Source organism: Semicossyphus pulcher, unplaced genomic scaffold (genome assembly GCF_022749685.1).
Source record: "Semicossyphus pulcher isolate SPU_LCO1_2020_fin unplaced genomic scaffold, fSemPul1.0.p SCAF_18, whole genome shotgun sequence".
NCBI classification, from domain to species: Eukaryota; Metazoa; Chordata; class Actinopteri; order Labriformes; family Labridae; genus Semicossyphus; species Semicossyphus pulcher.
Genome location: NW_027211691.1, coordinates 26,039,604 through 26,060,321, shown reverse-complemented (window position 1 = coordinate 26,060,321; position 20,718 = coordinate 26,039,604). Strand labels below are relative to the sequence as shown.

General features: G+C 43.8%; 1 protein-coding gene across 1 annotated transcript; it reads left to right on the top strand.

The window, feature by feature from the left end:
• The first annotated feature begins 2,611 nt into the window (after positions 1-2,611).
• On the top strand, positions 2,612-20,228 carry LOC138595971 (tomoregulin-1-like). The gene is made up of 10 exons (XM_069667521.1): positions 2,612-3,309; positions 10,832-10,941; positions 11,390-11,519; positions 11,794-11,820; positions 12,420-12,510; positions 12,636-12,784; positions 16,215-16,262; positions 16,354-16,474; positions 16,682-16,843; positions 18,448-20,228. Exons 1-10 carry the CDS (start codon positions 3,165-3,167, stop codon positions 18,530-18,532), a joined length of 1,068 nt encoding a protein of 355 aa, XP_069523622.1. The 5' UTR covers positions 2,612-3,164; the 3' UTR covers positions 18,533-20,228.
• The last annotated feature ends 490 nt before the right edge of the window (positions 20,229-20,718 follow it).

The window sequence follows — 20,718 nt, the reverse complement described above, 5'->3', positions numbered from 1 at the left end:
TTACAGTTAGTTTGTTTGTGTCATTGTGTGTTTCACAAACATTGTGTAGGACCTAAATTAACCATCTTTAACACCAAAGTCACACAGTAACACACACAAAGCAACCAATCGGGGCAGCAGCTCCTGTGTTCTGTGAGGTAAAACCACCGTTTTTATGAATGGAGTCTGGTGTGTGTGCAGAGAGCGATGTAACGTCTGTGTGTGGTTTGTTCCTCTGTAACAAAAAGGTCTATCTCTGCCTGTTTCACTGCTGCAGGATGAAGACATCTACTGGAGACACTCACACACGTTGTGTTCGTGTGACTCATTTAGAGCACCGGTTTCAAAGTAGCAGAGTTACCCTGTAAAGAAAATGATACTACACTGTGTCACTGAAGCGCCGAGATTGTTTAAATGAGGGCTCTCTAAAACTTCAAATATTGGTTTAGACGAGGGACGCTCTTTCTGGGTAACACTTCACTTTTCTGTCGGTCGGTTCAAGGAGAGTGTAACCCCTAAACACAGGAAGGAGGAGGAGTGAAGATTAGGAATGAGGGGGGAGAGGAGAGTGATCTAATGAGCCCAGATGGCTTAAAAACATCGAGACCTGAGGATGAGGATTAGATGTACTATATATGTGTGTGTGTGTGTGTGTGTGTGTGTAATCAATACCTAGCATTAGAGGGTGAAATGTCCTCGGGCTGAGCACTGACCTCACACTCAGAGAAAAGCTGCTGCTTGTTCTGCACTTTGTCATGTAAATTAAAAATCGAATCGATGTTTCTCGTCTTGTGTTTCTGCGTCTGTTAACACTTCGGTTCTCTGACTTTAACTCATGCATGCTGGGGCCGTACTTCAGGACTGTTGTTATGTTTGAGGCGTTCTCCCTCTCACGGTCAAATATTAGCTTCTGTTCCGTTACACATTCAGATGAATACATATTAAAAACATATTAAATACATGCATTAACATTTTCTCCACCTTTACCTGCTGCAACATTAAAGTGATGAACACATGAATGTATCAATAAATATAATCAACATCTGCATTATGATCACTATTTAAATACTAATATATACTTTGGTGCTTTTATTTTGAAAGCAGGACTTTTGTTTACTCGGTTTAACACTTTAACATTATTCTAAACACTTTGGGTTTTTAATTCTTCAGGCACAAATTAAATCTTATTTAGTTTTATTATAAAAGACTTTTATCTGATCATTGAATGTTGTCTTTATGTGGAGTAAGTGGAAATCATTGTGTTTTCGGGCAGACAGATAGAAGTTATATTTGGCTTCATTTTAAACATTCTCTGCGTCAGTTAACTTCAAATGTTACTTTAGTTTTCTCTCTCGTGATCTGGACTGAAAGATGTTCTGTACCTGGTCTAAGCCGTATTTGGGCAGGTGGAGCAGGTCACTGTTTCTTGTTCTGCAGGCAGACAGCGCCGCCTGCTGGACACTGCACATTACTACATTAAGAACACTGTTGTGTTTGTCACTGTGTGCAATCACACAGACACACTTTAACACGTTACGGTGTTTATTAAACCGTATTTATGTTTTTAATCATAATTTAAAGATGAATTAAGTTTCTGTTTGTCTTGTTAATCACAAAATATTCTCAGAAATAATAATTCCAGTGTAAGAATGTTTCAGTCAGGGGGATGCTGGTTAAATTGTGGCCGTTTGGGTTTTAACAGCTGTTTACTGCCCCCTCGTGACTCATTCCAGCACTGCATGTAAGAAAACGGCTTCAGGTAAGTTTTTAGTTTTCAATATTTTAAGACTAAATTTGTTGCTCTATGTCGAATAGAGTTAACAGTGAGGTCAGTCAGTTAACAGTCTGCAGCATGAGCTGTTAGCATCTCCTGTTAGCATTGTAACACAGACATACAGAAGATCACCGGATTACTTTGATACTGAAGAAAACTTAGAAACGTGATTCTCAGGTTCTGCTGTTATAAAGAGTGTGTTCTATTTATGTTGGAGCAGTTATTCTTATTATTTGTGATGCATTTCATATTTTAATTTGGGTTCGATCAAATAACTTTTTATTTTGAATAAAGCTAAATATGGCAAAGCTTTATATCAAAGCTCTCTGTCCTTGTTCTAATGTTCGATCTGTCAGTTCTTTTTTTAATACTTAAAAAATAAGTTTAAATAATTGTATTATTATTCTCATCATCATCATTATTATTTTTATTTTCATTATTTATCATTATTATTCTATTAGGAGCAGCCTACCGTCTCTCTCTCTCGCTCTCTCTCGCTCTCTGTGGGAGTGGTCTCCTGCAGGTCACGTGGTCTCAGCCTTTGTTGATGTGATTCAGTGGAGGAAGAACAGGAGGACAAAAAAAAAAAAAAGGAGTCCCAGTCCGACCCACCGACCGACCTACCGAGCTAGCGTACCGCATCCGTCCATCCTCCCCGGCGCACACTCGCTCCTCCTCGGCCTGGATGCTGCTGGAAGCCCCTCCGGACCTTCACCTGGATCTTTTCTTCCGCGGCGCTCCGCGGTTCTCCCCGCCGGTTTGAGTGCGAGGCAGCGGGGCTGGGGGATGGAGGCTCAGTCGGGGCTGTGAGCAGACTGGTTTAAGGGGGTGGCGGAGGTGTGGGGGGTCGGTGTGTGAAGCCCCAGGCCCTGCTTTGCTTTGTTATCCTGGGCTCGGTTTACCGGCTTTCTCTTCGTGTTTTCCAGCCTTATTCTCCTCCGTTTGATGAAGTCTTCCCCCTGAGAGGCACAGGGAGCAGCTTTGGTAAAACAGAAGGAAACACTGCTCAACATTAGGATTTAACGCTGTTTCTGGCTGCAGGACTTCATTATTCCTCGTTTTCTGCGGCGTGTTTTTCTGTTGAGGTTTTTTTAAAGGACAAATCCAGAAAAACTGAATATTTTCATTCATTTTTTCGCTTTCTTTACCCTTTTATCCTCTTTTTACGCATCTATCTTTCTTTGCATCTATCTATCTTTGCATCTATCTATCTTTGCATCTATCTATCTATCTATCTATCTATCTATCTATCCCGAAACACACCTACCTCTATAGTACTCTATCTACTTATATTTCTTTATCTCAGTATTTCGCTCTTTAAGTCTCTCACACCTTTCAGTCTCTATCTCTCCCCTCTGTCAGTCACTATCCCCCAATCCGTCCCCCGTCCCTCCCTGCATCGTCCTCCATCATGGCTCCGGTGTGCCGCTTCTCCTGGTCCTGGTCCTGGTCCTGGTCCTGCTGCCTGCTGGTCCTGCTGGTTCTCCCCGCCGTCCGGAGCTCGTTCCCCCGCAGCAGAGAGGACTGCGGCCCTGGGAAGGCCTCCGACTGCCCAGGTGAGACTCATATCCTGTTTACACCTGGACTCGTTTCGGTGCACTTCCGGTCTCTCGGTCTGAAGGCGGTGGTGCAGGTGGGGTTCTTTGATACTCTCGATGTGGAGGTCAGAGGTCAAAGACATCTTTATTTATCCCACCCTCTCTGTCACCTCTTATTGGACGTTTCAGTGCTGCTCATCACGTGATGCAGCTGTTGTCACTGAAGTCAATAACAACACCTGTAATGCAGCCATGTCCGTCACTGAAGTGTGTGTGTGTGTGTGTGTGTGTGTGTGTGTGTGTGTCTCAGTTCAAGGCCTTCATATTACAGCCTGTGTGTGTGTGTGTGTGTGTGTGTGACCACTCCTCACTTTAACTGGGTTCTATTTTAGCTCTTAATGACAGGGTGGAGGAACAGGGCGAGGTTAAATGAGTGGGTACCGTGTGTGTGCGTGTTTGTGTGTGTGTGGTTCAGCCTATATGTACGAGTACTTATAGATACCACATCACCAGTAAACTTTAAAGGCTCACTCTGTTTATGTTCTCTAACTTGTCTTGTGTGTGTCACAGTCTGACGTTTACTTGTGTCATAGAGCTGGTGTTAAAAAAAAGGGTTGATAAAGGGCCGGGTGATATTATATCGCCGTATTGGATTGTGTTAAAGTTTGTAGATAACAGTGATCAGCGTTGGCCTGTTCCTACTGTGGAATCAAACGCACCTAAATCCAAGTACACACCCAGTTCCTGCTGCAAAGCAACATCAGCATTTGCAGTAAACACATCGCAAAAGTCAGACTTTATGGCTATGACTTACACCCCCGTCCCACCGGAATGAGCGCGTTGATGCAGGTTTTTCAGACTCGGGAAGATCTGCAAATAAATGCCGATTGTCTCTTTTCCCATTGCCAGTGAAGTATCTTCCTGTCGGTCTCTTTTCTGCTGCGTCACCGTCTGACGTCACAAACGCTCTGGAGACAGGGTTAGTAACCAGTGAAGGTGTTACGGTGGTTAGGTCTTTATTGTCTCTATTACTCATTCAGTCTGTTTATCAAACTCAGTGGCGACAAATTTGGAACGATGTTCGAGCGCTGCTCGGACGGAGACGGGCGGAGTTTGCAGCTGAGATGACGAGGAGTCGCAGCAGTTACCGACGGAGCACAGCATCATGCTGGAAAGGGGGCGGAGATTAGCTTGGAGACACAGGTTTTGTGTTCCCATCAATGCCGATCGGAGCCGAGGCGATAATTCCCTGGGTCTGCTGCAGAGTCATGTGACCCGGGTCCTTTCCCACCAAGCAAAAAGCTGAGTGTTAGCGGGTGTTAGCGGGTGTTAGCGGGTGTTAGCGGGTGTTAGTGGGCTTTTTGTGTTTTTATAGTTCACTGTAAACACCATCCACCTGCTGCACCTGTGGATTAATCCGCTGCTGAAAACAGTCCCCACAAAGATCCGATCTTCTCTTCCGTGGTGTTCTAATAGATTAACGTCTTCAGTAGGAACCACTGCGCTTGGAGCTGAGTCACAAACAGGAAGTCAGACAGACTGACATGTTGCTAGTTGAAGCCTTAACACGAGGTTTGATGGCAGTAAAAATGAAAGAATAACAGCAGACTGTCAGGGAGTATGTTTTAATGTGTTCACCGGCTGCACTCACACAGATCTTTTCGTCTCTGATCTAAATCTAGAAATAAAACGCGGATCTGTCTGAAAGTGTGGCTTTAAGTTTTTTAAGGATCTAAAGGATGAAATGTTTTTGATTCTATTTTCAGAAGTTCTGAACTCTCCAAACATGTCCGCCCACTTCAGCTCAGCCACAGATGTTCTCTTGTGAAGACGCACCACTCTGCCACTGTTTCTCTAGAGCCACATGCAGTTTACAAACTTAAGACTATAGACGGTATAAAGATGGCCGACATGACAGCTCCCTAAAAGTGAAGCCAAACCCTCTCTGCTCATAAAGCCCGCCTCCTCCATGTGAACAGATGGGACATGAGTCAAACCATAAAATCAAAATACACGTCAAATACATTTTTCTCAAACATGGTTTCTGTCATTATAGTTAGTTCTTATCCTGCTGATTTATGTCCAAGTGTTCATTTTTCTGACACGTTTACTTTTAATTAGTTATTTGATGCTATAAAAAGGGGGTGTGGCCTCATGATTGACAGCTCTGTGGACAAATGGGGCTCCTGCAGCGTTCTGTTCCCGAGTAGCAGAGGAGAGGAGGAACGGCGAGAGGAGACTTTTTCCACGAATGCCTCCACAGACACCCAGACCATAATAATACTATATACTGCAAGTCAGTGGGCCGGCTCAGTCACCATTGTGTTACCTCATTCAGCTCTAAGACGTCAGCAGAGACAACAACCGAACCTTATTCGGACTGTTTCATGTCATCGTTTTTAACTCTGTCTTTTAACGGCATGAGGGACTTTAGCCATGTGACCTCTGGATCTTCAGTGAACTCAGAATCAAGCTGAGCCGCAGGGAGCAGGAGCTCAGTTTGAAGCCGTCACACGGACAGTTTTTAAACGTGAAACTGTTTTCTTCAGTGTTTTTAACCCGCTTTAATTTCTTGGACGGTTTGTTTCAGAGAGGTGAAGACCTTTACAGATAAAGAAGGAATGAACATGACCTTAAGATGAAATGGAAATGCTCCTTTACAAAGATGCCTCTCTGTAAGTTACACACCTATGTGGGTGGGTGTGGAAGGACTCGACTGGTCTGAACGCTGATCTAAACCACAACTCAGACCTGCAGATAATAAAGCCCTCAGTTGAAGTGAATCAGGTGTCCACATACTTCTGGCCCCGTCCTGTAGCTGCAGTGTCTCTGGATGTAGGTTAGGGTTAAGAAAAACAGGCAGAGAGATAATGAAGTCAGCAGAGCGTAAAAGGTCGAGAGACGTACAGAGACAGAGAGAGAGAGGAGGTTCGTCAGCCCTCGCTTCAGCGACCCTCAGCTCTTCCTCTCAGTTTGACTTCACTCAGCGACTGGCCTCAGATCAGCTTCTGCACACATCTCTTCTGCTAACTCACCTGTTTAGCAGCTAAATCCAATCTGTTACCTGGTTACCTGGTTACCTGTCAAACATGATTTAGCCTGAAGAGTTTTTAGTCACTTTTAAATGCTGAAACTTTTACGAGACCACAATAATCTTATAATAAGCTTAACCTGCCTTTGGAGAGCAGGAACCTGATTCCACCTTGAGTTTGGTAGCCCTTAGGCAGTCCCTGTCCCCGGGGTGAGAACCGCTTGATGCTTCATGCTGAGCCAACAAACAATACTGGAGTTTACAGCTCTGAATGTTGCTGGTCTGAGGCCTCTTCTTCGTCTGTTATCCATCAGGCTGGTTATAGAGCTCTATATTTATCTATTGATCGGTTTGTGTTCGTGTGAAATGAACTTTAGTTTGATTGTAAACATTTCTCCTCCTTCCAAACTAAATCTTCTCATTGAGGTCTTTGATTTGCAGAAAGTAACAACTGGTTAAAAAACCAGAAGATGTTTTTCAGAGCTGAATAATGCAAAGAAAACAAGTTGATGTTTGAACAACAGCAGACTAATGTTTGAACTGAGGAAGAGTTCAGAGGTCAGTGTTTGGTGAATCACCTGGTTTGTAATCACAGCTCTCTCTGCATGCTCTCCTCCAGTCGGTCTCCGTGCTGCTGGGTGACGCCAGGCCGCTCGTGGAGCAGCTCGGCTCTGTGACCGTCCGTCTTCCTCTTGATCACACTCAGGAGGTTTTAATGGGGTTCAGGTCTGGATTGGGCGGCCCTGACGTGCAGAGAGAGATGCTGATGTAAGGAACATCCCGGAGCTGTATAACGATACCTTGACTATGATACTGGTTTCTGAATGTTACTGTGCTCAGTTCTCCTTTTTAAAATCCATTTTACAAAAAGCAAACGACATAAAACGAAGCTGCACAAAAAGAAAACACTTATTAACCTTTATGTGATTTAACTTCAGTTTCAGCTGCTGGAAAGAGCCAACTACTGAACTGAATAATAACTTGTAACATCTGAGGTAAAGACTTAAAGATATTGGTAAAATAGAGAAACACATCGTCTGCGTAAAGAGAGACTTTGTGTATCTCGAGTACTGCTAGGTGATGCGTGGAGTTTAGAGGAAGTATGTCACAGAGACGATTTTTAACACGACACTGCTTTATTTAGTGTTTTCCTCAGCTTTGATCAACTCTTGTTCTGGGCGATTATTCACACATCAGAGTTGCGGTTTGAATTGTGTTGATGATGCTTATGTTAGCTCATTTTCCAGCAGATGTTTTCATGCACAGCTGTCCTCAGCAGGTGTTGCACACCTCTCCCACCTCACCGTCCCTCTGTCGGCTCGTAGCTGCCACAGACTGTAGAAAGACTTCACAGTGGACAGCGGTTTACTCGAGGTCGGACTGGCAAAATGAAACCAGACAGCTGAGGGGCCTTCCGGGGCGCAAACTCCTCATGTTTGTTAGCACTACTAGCACGTGCCATCACGTTGACATGTAACGTGTCTGGAGGAAATGCTCGCTTTCAGCTACAGGAGCTCAGGATGCACTGAAGTATTCATACCGTCCTACAGACGTCATCCTGCACCAAAGATAACACTTTATTGATGAATTCAGTTCATCGCCAGGCTCTAATGACCAGGAGAGGAGGAGACCTCTGAGGAGAACTCGGCTCTCCTTCATGTGGTGTGGATGGTGCCGTAAGATTGTTATAATTCTACATCCTCAGACTCGAGCTTCCTTTCTGTTCGTCATTAGAACACTGTACGCGGGCTGTCTCTGACTTCAGCTCAAATGAAGCTGCTAACCTACGTTCTACCTTTAGTGCCTGACTGAGGTGCCTTGCTTCAGTGGTTCTCCAGATGCGACAGTCATCTCCACACCATGCTGAACTTCAACACACAGCTGTATGCAGGTTGTGTTTAGTGTTGTCAGTGTGTAAACGGAGGCTTTCCCCACAGAGCCTCTGTGTCGGGGTCTCTGCAGACCGGTCTGACGCTGTAAACAAGCTGTGACTGCTGATGCAACAAATGGCTGTCAGATGAGAGGTTGGTAACTATAGCAACAGAGCGTTATTAAAAAGCTGTGGCGGGTGTAGATGTTTAAAATGCTCCAGAGGAAGGAGAGATGAGGACCTGCTGACAGGATGAGACCTGACCCGCCTCACAGTCCTGCAGATCCTTTTACAAATCCTCATCAATGCTTCTTTAATTTCTTGCCATTTTTGGTGAAACGTAGAAACGATTGATGTTCAGTCATGTTTACGTTGTGTTAGAAGTTTGGTCGCGTTGGTTGGTTAGGTTTGTTGTGAAGTTTGAAGCTTTACCTTTTTTGTGACGTCCATGTTGGCTTGTTGTGGATGATCACCAGGCTTTCAGCAGCAGGCTCTTTGACCCTGTTGGTTTTAAATGAACATTTCATTCAATCATTCATCAACTAACTGTTGCTTCTATGAGTTTTTATTTCTCTGTATTTCATGTTCTGTCTAAAAAGTTGGATTCAGGTCGTTTTATGTTTTAGAAAAAGCACATATTTCATCATTCTCAGTAAATGTAATAAACCAGAGTGTGGAATAATTCTGCGGTGTATATAAACCACAGTTCTGTCAGACTTTTTATACCAGCCATGAGTGACAGAAGTAGCTACATGCAAAGCTTTGTTCAGATGACGAAAAGAAAGAAACATTCAAACACGATATCTATTGTAACACTGCGCAGCCTCGGCTGCGTCTGTAAAGAGGATTTCGTCCTGTTCATGCTTAAGTGGTGGTTTTTAACCTAAAGTCTCATCCTGCTTTCTTTAACAGTCACATGTGTCACTTGCTTCTCACTCACTCAGGCATTAATAATAACTATATGTAAATAATCAATGTTGTCTCTGATGGTCTGGTTTGCTTCTGTAGCTCATAAAGAGTCATCAGAATGAATTTCAGTCTGTTCCATAACCAGAGAAAAACTCCTCACAGGAGCTCTGATGAGTTAACCGAGAAAAACTCGAAGCAAAGAAGCTGAAACCAGAACAGCTGTACACGTGCTAACAACATGGTGGTTTATAAATGTAAGAGTTCAAATAACTCTGAGATCCTCTGTCTTCAGCAGCAGCATCAGGTCAACACTTTAATGCGTCCAAAACTTTGCTTTGTGACCACATATGTGCAGAAGTGATGACTTTAGCATCAGGTGCATTTTCTGTTTACTGCTAAAGAGAAAATGTTAGCATGCTAACACCCTAAACCAAGATGGCAGAACAGGCTACACATGAGCATGTTAGCATTGCCATTCAACACAAAGCACCACTGTGCCTCAGTGCAGAGCTGCTAGCATGATTGTAGCATTGTTACTTGATAAACAAGAAACCAGGCGTCACTTTTGACGAAAATTAATTTAGTTGCGTAATCAAGTCATCACTCTGGAGCAAAGTAAATCTCACCTGCCACAGCGCCATGACAGGAAGTGAGAATAACTTTGTTTTTAAAGAGACTTTAAAGAGTCTGTTCAGCAGTGATGCAGAAATCCCGTTTAAACGCAGTAACAGGCCTCCGGTCTGCAGAGAGGATCCTGGGAACAGTGTGTCTGTTATCTGTCCGTCCCACAGTAGCCTCTGTGTGTCAGCACGCTGATCGGGCTGCCTCAGCACACTGAGGTATTTACTAATTACAGGGGAGGCGGGGGTCACGACCCCTGTAATTACCTGCTCTAATTGGCTAGCCTGGGGTGCTGCTGACCAATCAGCTGCCATCAGGAAATTACTACCCTGGATAATAGTTTGTGTGTATTGGTTGTTTCAATGTTTCCCGTGGTCTGTGTGTGTGAGTGTGTATGTGTGTATGTGTGTATGTGTGTATGTGTGTATGTGTGTGTGTGTGTATGCGTGTATGTGTGTGTGTGTGTGTGTGTGTGTGTATGTGTGTATGTGTGTATGTGTGTGTGTGTGTGTGTGTGTGTGTGTGTGTGTGTATGTGTGTGTGTGTGTGTATGTGTGTGTGTGTGTATGTGTGTATGTGTGTATGTGTGTATGTGTGTGTGTGTGTGTGTGTGTGTGTGTATGTGTGTATGTGTGTATGTGTGTGTGTGTGTGTGTGTTTCATGTGGTCTCTGTTGGTTCATTTACAGACATATTAGTGTTCAGACTGAGACATCTCCAGCTGGGTTCAGTGTCCTCTGAAACTGATGGTTTCATATCCTCTGTGATCCATATTTAAGTCTCCTGATGAGGCATGGAAATGTTCAAACCAAACCCCATTCAAAAAACAGTCATTTTAAAGTAGAGTTCTTCTCGTCTCGCAGACAGACCTGACAGAGCATGAACTCGGCCTGTTTACAACCCTGCCTCCTGATGTAGTTCTCTCAGCATCCTCTCAGCCTGTTTATTGTCATTAAATCTCAGTAACATCTGTTTGTTGTGGCTTCATAGCGCTGTAGTGAGACAGATCTCAGCCCACCTGTAGAAAGTGTAAGCCTGGTGTCTGGTTAAAGAACCCTAATCTGCTAAAATCAACCTTGTGATGAGTTTGTTTTGTTCTTTTCTTTTCAGATCTGTCGGAGAAGAAGAGCGACCTGCGTGTGTGTGACGCCGGGACGTGTCGCTTCGGAGGAACCTGCCGCGAGAACGGAGCCGACATCAAGTGTGTGTGCCAGTTCCATGTGAGTCACACGCACACACACACACACGTTTAGGTCACTTTTGAGGACACACATAGACTGACATTTCCTGGAGACTAACGGAAACCTTTACCTTTAACCACTGACCCACATCAGATTTTCCCAATTAGAGATATGGCTTTTGTCCCCAGATGGAGACGTGGCCCCAAATCTTTTGTCTGACAGCTGTCCCCAAAAGTAGACTAAATAAGAACACACACACACACACACACACACACTTTAGATTCTTCTACCTTAACTGGATGTGTTCATTAATCTCTCTGGGGTCAAACAGAGCTTCACAACAAACGATAACCTTGTGAGATTTTTAAACGTGTATCCAGAGGGGCAGAAACTGGGGGACAAAGAGCTGCTTTCACGTTTCTTAAGTGAATTTAATTTACTTATTGAATTAAACAGAATTATGATGATTGAATTGTTTGTGTTTCAGTGTCATAAGAAGTACGTCCCTGTGTGCGGGTCCAACGGAGACACGTACCAGAACGAGTGTTTCCTCAGGAGGGCCGCCTGCAAGAAACAGAGAGCCATCACCATCGTGTCAGAGGGACCCTGTTACCACGGTAACACACGCACACACGCTGGGTTATTTCAGGAGCTTTAATGTGACCTCCTGATTCAGGAATCTTTACATTCAGTGTATTGAAATGAGGCTGAACAGTAAAGAACAACAGGTTCAGTTTTCCCCTCAAGAGGAGCTCAGACGAGCCTTAAAGATTATTTTCAGCCCGTCATGTTGATGAAGATGAAGCGTTGTGTAACACAGAGACGTTTTGTTTTGTGTTGGGATGAGAAGTACTTCCTGTCAGCTGATCATAACGTCTCTGTGTCTTTCAGACGGGGGATCAGGATCTGGTGATGGAGGTAAACAGCTTCATGCTTTCATTTGTTTTTGTGCTACGAACTACGAAATGCCAGAAAAGAATAATAATAATAGTTATAGTTATTAGTGGTCTCTTGATTTGTGCTGTCGTTCTAAACTGGTTGTAGGACCGACAGCTCATCCTTTTTAAATCAACAGATCAATGCTTTATGCGTTAACGTTGTGAAAACGTCGTATCAGTTGTAATATTATATAAAGAAACAATGAAGCACTTCAGCACGGACAGTTTACACGAGAGAAAGAGTTAATCTTTTGATGGCAGCAGGGAACTTTTCTGGGATGCTTATCGTCAACATGTTCAAATCATTGACATTAAAAAACAGGAACAAAACATTATTTTCTCTCCTACTGAAAGTTCAAAGTTTTGTTTTTGCTGTGAGAAAACAAATCTTCTCTCGACTCTGATGTTTTGCTGTAATGCTCGGCCCGTATACTCCTCCATGTTTGTATTCCTCTTCACACAGCGCACACATGAGAGCAAAGAAATAATGTGCGATAGATGTTCGGAGGGAACTCGTGACGCCTCTTTATATCCACATTTTCACTGTGAGGCCGTGTCTGTTTGTTTTGTGTTGGTCAGACGATGAAGGATCCGGTCGCGGGAAGAAAGTCTCCAAATGTGGAAACTGCAAGTTTGGAGCCGAGTGTGACGAAGACTCTGAGGATATGCTGTTAGTACACACACACACACACACACACACACACACACACACACACGATGTATGATTTTAACATGCTCTGACCTCACAGCTGGGATGATTCTGATGTGTTAACCTGTGTTTGTGTGTGTGTCCAGCTGCATGTGTAACATCGTGTGTAACGGCCACAACGACAACCCGGTGTGCGGCGGCGATGGCGTCACCTACGACACGCCGTGCCACGTGCGGGAGGCGTCCTGCCTCAAACAGCTGAAGATCGACATCAAGCACGTGGGCCGCTGCCAAGGTGAGGAGGAAACACAACACAGGAAGCTGCACGACACACTCTGCTGCAGGGGCGGGAAAGATGCTGATATCAGGTCACCAAACACACACACACACACACATGAGGAGGAGGAGGAGGAGGAGGAGGAGGAGGAGGAAAGAGGAAAATAGAATAAGGAAAAGAAAAGAAAAGAGGAGACAGCTAGAAATGAAGACGGGAAGGATCGAGGAAAAAGGAGGGATGGAGGTTAAGGAAAAGTGGAGGAAGAAAAGGGAGAGGAGAGAAAATAAAATGGCAGAAAGAAGAGGAGGAGACATGGAGGAGAAAGGGGTTTGGAATAAGGGGAAAAAGAAAAGGAAGAGACAGATGAGAAGGAAAGATGAGTGGAGTAGGAAGCGAGGACAAAGAAGAGAGTAAAAGAGAGATAAGAGGAGGAGAGATGGTCAAAAAAAGGAAAGAAGGAAGAGGATGAAATATGAAGGAGGGAAGGAGGGAAAAGACATGGAAAAAGGGAAAACAAACCGGAGAAGGAGGGAAGGAAGGAAAGAAGGAAGGATGGATAAAAGACCAAACATGAACGGAAGGCAGAAGAAGAAACGGTACAATAAGAGAGGAGACAGGAGGATATCAAAGGAGAAGAAGATGGAGTGGAGGAGTAGAAAAGGAGGATAACAAGAAGAGAAAGAGGGAGAGAGGAAGATGGCATAAGAAGAGGAGGAGAGATGGAGGAGAAAGAACAGGCAGGGATGGTTAGAGAAGGAGAGAAAGGAGGAGAAAAGATGAGGAAAGGAGAGATGAGGGAAAATAAGAGAAAAGAAAAGGGTAAAGAGAAAAGAGGAGAAAGTAAGAAAGGATGGAAATGGGTAAGAGGAAAGAAGGATGAGGAGCAAGTTAAAAGAGAGAGAGAAGGATATAAAGAGAAGAAGAAAATGGAAGACAAGAAAGGAAAGATGACGGGATACAGGAAAAGAAAATGGAGAAGAGGTGGAGGAGATGGAACAGGAAAGGAAGAAAGCGGAAGATTCCGGAAAAGAGGTTAAAAAAGAAAAGAAGAAAGAGAGAAAGAGGAGGAGAAAAGGAGGCAAAAGAAAAGGGAGAAAGAAGGAAAAGAACCAAGAAAAGATGAGGACGAAAAAAAGGATGGGAAAGAAAGAGGAGATGGCAGGATAAGAAGAGGAAGAGAAAATGGAGAAGAGGATAGATGACAGGAGGGGGGAGGAAAAGAGGAGGAGAGAAGAAGTAGGAATGTGAGTGTAGGAAGAGAACAGGCAGCTTAAAACAAGGAAGAGGAGATGAAAGAAGGATGGTAGGAAGAGGGAGGAGGAAGTGAGGAGACATGAAGGATGTGAGGAGGGGTCAAGAAAAGGGAGGTAAAATAGTCTGATGTGCTGTTTTTCAGCTCATCTATATTGAATGATGACCTGACCCGGATACACACACACACACACACACACACACACACACACACACACAGGGAGGATTAACTCGGCTGACTGAACAACCAGCTGGTCACATTTTAACACGACGACCTTCTGTTCTCCGGTTTTTATCATCCTCGTCTTTGTTCATTTTCATTCCTCCTCTTCCTCGTTTCTTCTTCGTTGGTGCTTTTTTGTCTTTTTCCGAATCCTTCCTCCCTCCTCTTCCTCCACTACACAAAAATGTTTTGTTGATGTCATATGTGTTAAAACAGCTGTAAAGCGATAACAGCAGCAGTGTAACTGATTCATATGTATACAGCAGATTTCTGAGTACTTGATCCTGATTGGTCAGTCACCGCACTGTGTGGTCTGTTATTACTTAATAACTGACTCTAGAGGACTTTTTCCAGCCATATCAATCCGCAGAAAGACGTCCAGTACAACTAAAGTCTAACTGAAGCCTGGGTCCTTTTTTTAAACATATTTTAAATGACTCACAGGAACAAACCGTGTGTGAGTGTCTCCAGTAGATGTCTTCATCCTGCAGCAGTCTGGGAATGGTGGACAATCTGACCAGGCTGGTGACAGAAAAGAAAACATTTAGTGTATTTACCAACACGAAGGGGAATTTGGGTATTTCCTGATCTGAGTCCTGTTTTTACTCACCTTGGGGTCTAAGTGACAAATAGGTACCAAGAGTTTTAGAATCACTCCAGTAGATGTGTTCATCCTGCAGCAGTGAAACAGGCTGTAATGGCTGCAACATAATCCTTGATGGGTCAAAGGTCGTCCATTAAAAGTTCTTGTTGTTTCCACTGACAGGCTCAGATTGTTATTCTAAGTGTGTGACAACATGACAGAAAGGATCCCTACAGAGATAGACCTTTTTGTTACAGAGGAAGATGATTGTTTTAACCACACACAGACGTTACATCGCTCTCTGCAGACACACCAGACTCCATTCAGAAAAACACTGATTTTAGCTCACAGAGAACAGGAGCTGCTGCTGCCTCCATCAGTTATTTTTTGTGTGTTGTTTTGTGGTTGTGGAGTTCTTTATTTATTTGGTGGAAAATGTTTAGATTTTTATTTGATCTGAAGTGAGACTGAAAGTTTTTACATGGACCTCCTTTTGACTGTTACTTTTTCATTTACGTGTGAGTGTGTTAAAGAGAGCGAGAGATGATACAGATATCACTCCTCCATTATGAGTAGGACATTTCTGCTGATGAAGCGTCGCCCTGAGGCCAGACAATATCTTAATGTGTGTGTGTGTGTGTGTGTGTGTGTGTGTGTGTGTGTGTGTGTGTGTGAGCATTAGCTGACCTGTTTCTCTCTTTAGTGGTCGGTCACATCACATTAATAATGAGTCTGAATCGCTCACTGTTAGACGAGAGAGCCTATGTGTCGAGTTTGACCTGAGGGGGGCACAGAGGAAAGGTCACGGGTTCAAAGTGTAGAAAGACGTCATTTTGTTTGTATTTTCCACTCGGCGTGTTTAATGCAGCTGTTAAAACGTTCATCATGTAGAGTTTAGGAGTTGTTTGTCTTGAACATCGGCTTATCCCACCTCGTGTGAAGACCTCTGAGTCAAACACAGGTTGATCGTTCTCTTTAAACGTTTTCTTTAAAATAATCAGAAAAATAATTTTAACCTCTTTATTGCTTACTGTACAAATTAAAATGTTTTGACCCTGCACAGTTCTTGCATCTTACGACATTTATAATGTGTATAAACATGTAATAAATAGTTTATTACACACAGTAATGTTGTAATAAGCACATCTGGGTCTATCCATGCATCACTACCTCTTTATAAACACACGATGAGCCATAAAGCTTTAAAACACAGTTATGATCACATGCAACGGAGCGAAGGTTAAAGGGAACCTGCTTTAAAAATAAATCATGTTTGATGTGCAGAGGTGTAGATGCTGCCACCTACTGGTCAACTCATCTCATCCATCACAAAGACTCAAAGAAAAGAGAAATCTGTCTTCTCACCACATTTTCTTCTTCTGTGGGTTTAGATAAAAGCAGGAAGGACGACAGCATCAAGAGCAAACCAGACATCTACGGTAAGACCTCCTCCCTGCGCTCAGACCGTCCTTTTACAGTGTGTCTCTGTGACAGCCAATCAGAAACAAGGATCTTCACTCTGTCTTTCAGCTGTGTCTAAGCCTGGTGAGGGGGAGGGGTTTGTGGATGTCCCCGCCCCCTGTCCCGAAGACTACGCCCAGTTCTGTGAACACGGCCAGTGTGAGATGAGACACAACCTGCCCACCTGCAGGTAACACCCATTCACTCCTGTGTATCTGTCATCGACCAATCGGAGCCCTCGAAGTTATGACAACGTTTGGTCTTTTTTAAAGTTAAAACATGGGTTTGACAGTTTGGCTCTAAACTGAACTTGTGTGTGTGTGTGTGTGTGTGTGTGTGTGTGTGTGTGTGTGTGTGTGTGTGTGTGTGTCTCTGTGTGTGTGTGTGTGTGTCTCAGGTGCGAGGCAGCGTACGGCGGCCCTCAGTGCGATCAGCTGCTGGACTTTAACATCCTGTACGTGGTGCCCAGCGGTCAGAAGCTGCACTACGTCCTCATCGCCGCCATCATCGGAGCCGTTCAGATCGCCGTCATCGTCGCTGTGGTCATGTGCTTCACCAGGTACGAGGGCTGCCACTAACGACTGTTCTGATGGTCGACTAGTCATCGTTATTGCAGTGATTAATCGACTGATCCGATGATGATGTAATGTCTGTTATTTAGCAGCTTTAAATGTAGTGTGAGGTTCTTTAAGCGTGTGCTCACTAACAGTAAAGACAATAAATATAAAAGTTCTTCATTCACAGAGACGTCTTTAGTGAACTGTGCTGCTGATTTGGCTCCGACTGATACAGAAGGGAAATAAAGAACACAAGTTTTTGTCTGTTTCAAACCAACGACAGACACAGATCCATCGTGCCTTCTCTTCAGACGTTCAGGCGCTCATTTTCTCTGCAGCGTTTGCAGCTTTACAAGTTTCAGGACACGATGGTCTTGCATCGGCTGCTGACATTGCGCTCTGTTTTGTTTACCTGTCGCTTCCCGGTCGCTGTTTAGCATGAACACTTCTCAGCGAGGACAGGAAGGATGTGCCCGCGCACAGCAGGAAGAACACGCGTGATGATGTCACAAACTAATTATCAACAACTGATTTTGTCGGCATCTAATTTTGTCATCGGTTTTAATCGTTGCACCTCTATCGAGTACGCTGAGTCTCATCACTACTTCACAAATGCTGCTCAGGTAGTTAACATGCAGCCTGAGCCCATCACTACGTTCACAGTGACTTAGACAAAGACGTTAGAGGATTAAAATGTGTCAGTGTGGACGAACACTGACTGATGACACTCAAAAGGCTTTAATCATTTCTCTTTAAAGCTCTGTATTTAAAGTCCTCCTTTGCAGGGTTTGACAGTAAAGTAGTTTTATGATATGAATGATGAATAAGTACTGTGATTGACTTGTTCCATATTTCCTCCTTCGTTCCTCGGTGAGACAGTCAGTGATGAGTGCAGCCATAGGTGATGCAACAACCCTACAAACGTATAACCACAACCGCCAGCAGACAGGTGTTCTCACCGTCCAGGCCTGCTTTGTGTACAGTTAGAGGGAGGACAGTCACGTTCAACATGTGTTAGATTTTACAGTGAACTCTAGGAAAGTCTGCAGACGCGCAAACGCACGGAAAGTTTGCAATTCAGCGTTAAAAAGTCCGATCCAGAGGCCTCATGCACTTTATGATTGACAGCGGGACAGCCCTGAGAAGTGTGTGACACCGCGAGTGTAGAGATTGAGCTTGAACCCGAGAGGGGCGGAGGTCAGACACCCCCTTAAAGAGCTGAACGACCTCGAGGTGGGAACAAATCAGAGACCGTTAAAGAACAGTAATAACAAACATTTCTTCACAACAAAGGGACAGCAGAAGTGAACCCTCGTATGTTACAGAACTGCAAACGAAGGTTCTGGTTCTCAAAGGACTAAAATAAACCAGCTTTCTGAATCAAGCTGAAGCTGTTGGAGGCTTCCCGATGAGCCGCACGAGAGGAGGAAGAGTAACGAATGGGAAGGTCTACAGGACGGAGACTACAGGCTATATGAAACGTGCTAACACAGACACAGGAGTGCTAAGCTAGCATTTAACTCAAACATCCAACCCTAGTATTTCCTGATGGTGTTTACAAACAGCACGGTGCATGCTGACCTGTACTTCCTGTTCTGTCCTGCAGGCGGTGCAACAAGACGAAGCGCGGGCGGAGGCAGAAGCAGCACCTCGGCCACTTCCCGTCAGGAACGTCCTCCAGGATGATGTAGCTGCTCCTCTGCTTTTCCTCGCTCACGTTTTTATGAGAAACCCGAAGTTTTCGTACCACAGACTGACTGCATTTTTGATATCTCGACTTTTTGGTGCCTCTTTTTTTCCCTTTTTTAAAGCTATTTTTTTGAATTTCTTAAGGGGCCTTATTTTTAAGATTTTCCTCCATGTTTGATTTCTTTATCTCCTTCCTGTTTGGACAGTTTTGTCTCTTCGCCGTCTGCAGATGGTCTCCATCAGGCGGAGCGGAGACGTACAGTTTGCTTTGTGTTTGTGGCCATGCTGCCGTCCTCTGGGACTCTGAAACACTGTGGATCCTCTGACAGAAAGCTCAAACATTATTTATCTGATTGTATCGTCACTTTGGACCGTCCACACACAAACTGGGAGAACACAGATTGTCTCCTTTTGTTTTGACCCTGTGAGACGCACCGTGATGCTGTTCTTGTGCTTTAGTTTGGATTCATTATGAAGGAATACTTACAGTTAAAATATTTAAATGATCTACTTAAAACCCCGATCACAAATGTTTCCACTACTGGAAACTTCCTGTTGACATTTAAACACCACAGAATTTAAAGTGAAAACCTCAGAAAACTTCAAGGATTCTAAAACTACATTCTGATGATGGTAAAATAACAAAACGATTCGGACTTAAAAGATGAAAATCTCAGATTGGAGCATGAGGGATAAAGAGGTTAAATCGAAGGAAGGAATCGATGCCACGTAAACTCACATAGTGGCTTTTCAAAGTTAAGTATGTGATCAGTTATTCATTCTGTGGTATAACAATTTTAACACTGCATATTAACTAGTGATTAAATGTCACAGCTCAGTTGCGTATGAGATTCAAATTATGAATAGTTTAAGACTCTCCTGATAACTTTTTACACGTGTGTTCTGTTATTCTTGACCCTGTTTATTTGTGCTATAAAGGCCTTAATACTCCAGGGGGCGCTCTGTACCAGGACCACAGGATAATCAGGGACCACTGCAGCCCTCTGGGGTGTTGTTGCTTCAGTAGATGTGACGTCCTGTTTTCTGTTTGCTGCGTCTCACAGGGTCAAAAAAAGATCCATTCATGTAACTTAATTTACTTTTTTACATTTGTTAAGATGAGACGCACCTGAAAACCAAAATGCTGTTTTTTCTACTGTTAAAAAAGAAACGGTACAAGCTGACATGTACAGGTTGTTGTTATAATTATTTTAATGCTTACGTTTCTGATGACGCCATTCCGGAAATGGATTCCAATGTTTGTTTTGTGTGTTTTGACAAGCTGATGATAATTTAAATGGACTTTCTTCTTCTTTTGATATAATTTGTAATGATGGTACGAAGTGTCCGTGTTGGCCGTTTTATTGTGGTAGGAGGAGTAGATTGAATAAGCTGGGAGCGTCCCTGGAGTCAGTCGGCTCAGAGATCACATGATGTGACGCTGTGGTCTCGGTCCGTGATGTCTGTGGGAATCCAGCCTGATTTGACTGTAGATGTTGCGTACTGCATGAACCAGTGAAGTTGATGTTTAGACTGTGCTGTAGCTGAACTAGAATTAAATTATGATGTTGGAAACGACTGCGTTATTTGTCATGTGAGTTCAGACCGCCTGTGATTATAAAAACGAGCTCCAAGAGAAACAGAAAACCAGAGTACAAGTTTCTTTATGTTTAACAGGATGTCCTGCAGGGCCGGGCACTACGGTAAAACATATGCATCATATAATAATATGTATAACTATGTGTATATCAGGATATTCTTCCATGTCGAAGAATCTACATGTATCAGGAGATGTAACTTATTATGCTACCAGTTTCCTGATAGAGACAGAAGCCTGAAGGGAGCAGATGGTTATTCTTCATGAAATAGTATATTAACATGTTATTTTGCATCCAGGAGAGTCGCCCCCTGCTGGCCATTAGAAGATTGCAGGTTTGCAGGTACTTCTGAACCGGCTTCACTTTGGATACCGAGAGGTTACGTCCACTTCTCAGGCCCTCATACACAGTTTATGGGTGCAGCTCAGGGCTGACATTTCCTCCTTATCAATAAAGTAATCCTGAGTCTGATAAGATGCAGTTCCTCCAATGGCCACTAGATGCAGCCCTTAGTTACATTTAGAAGGTATTCATGCTGTTTTGTTTTTGGGTTGATTGACAGGCCGGTCGCAGTCACGTCTACCTGGCTG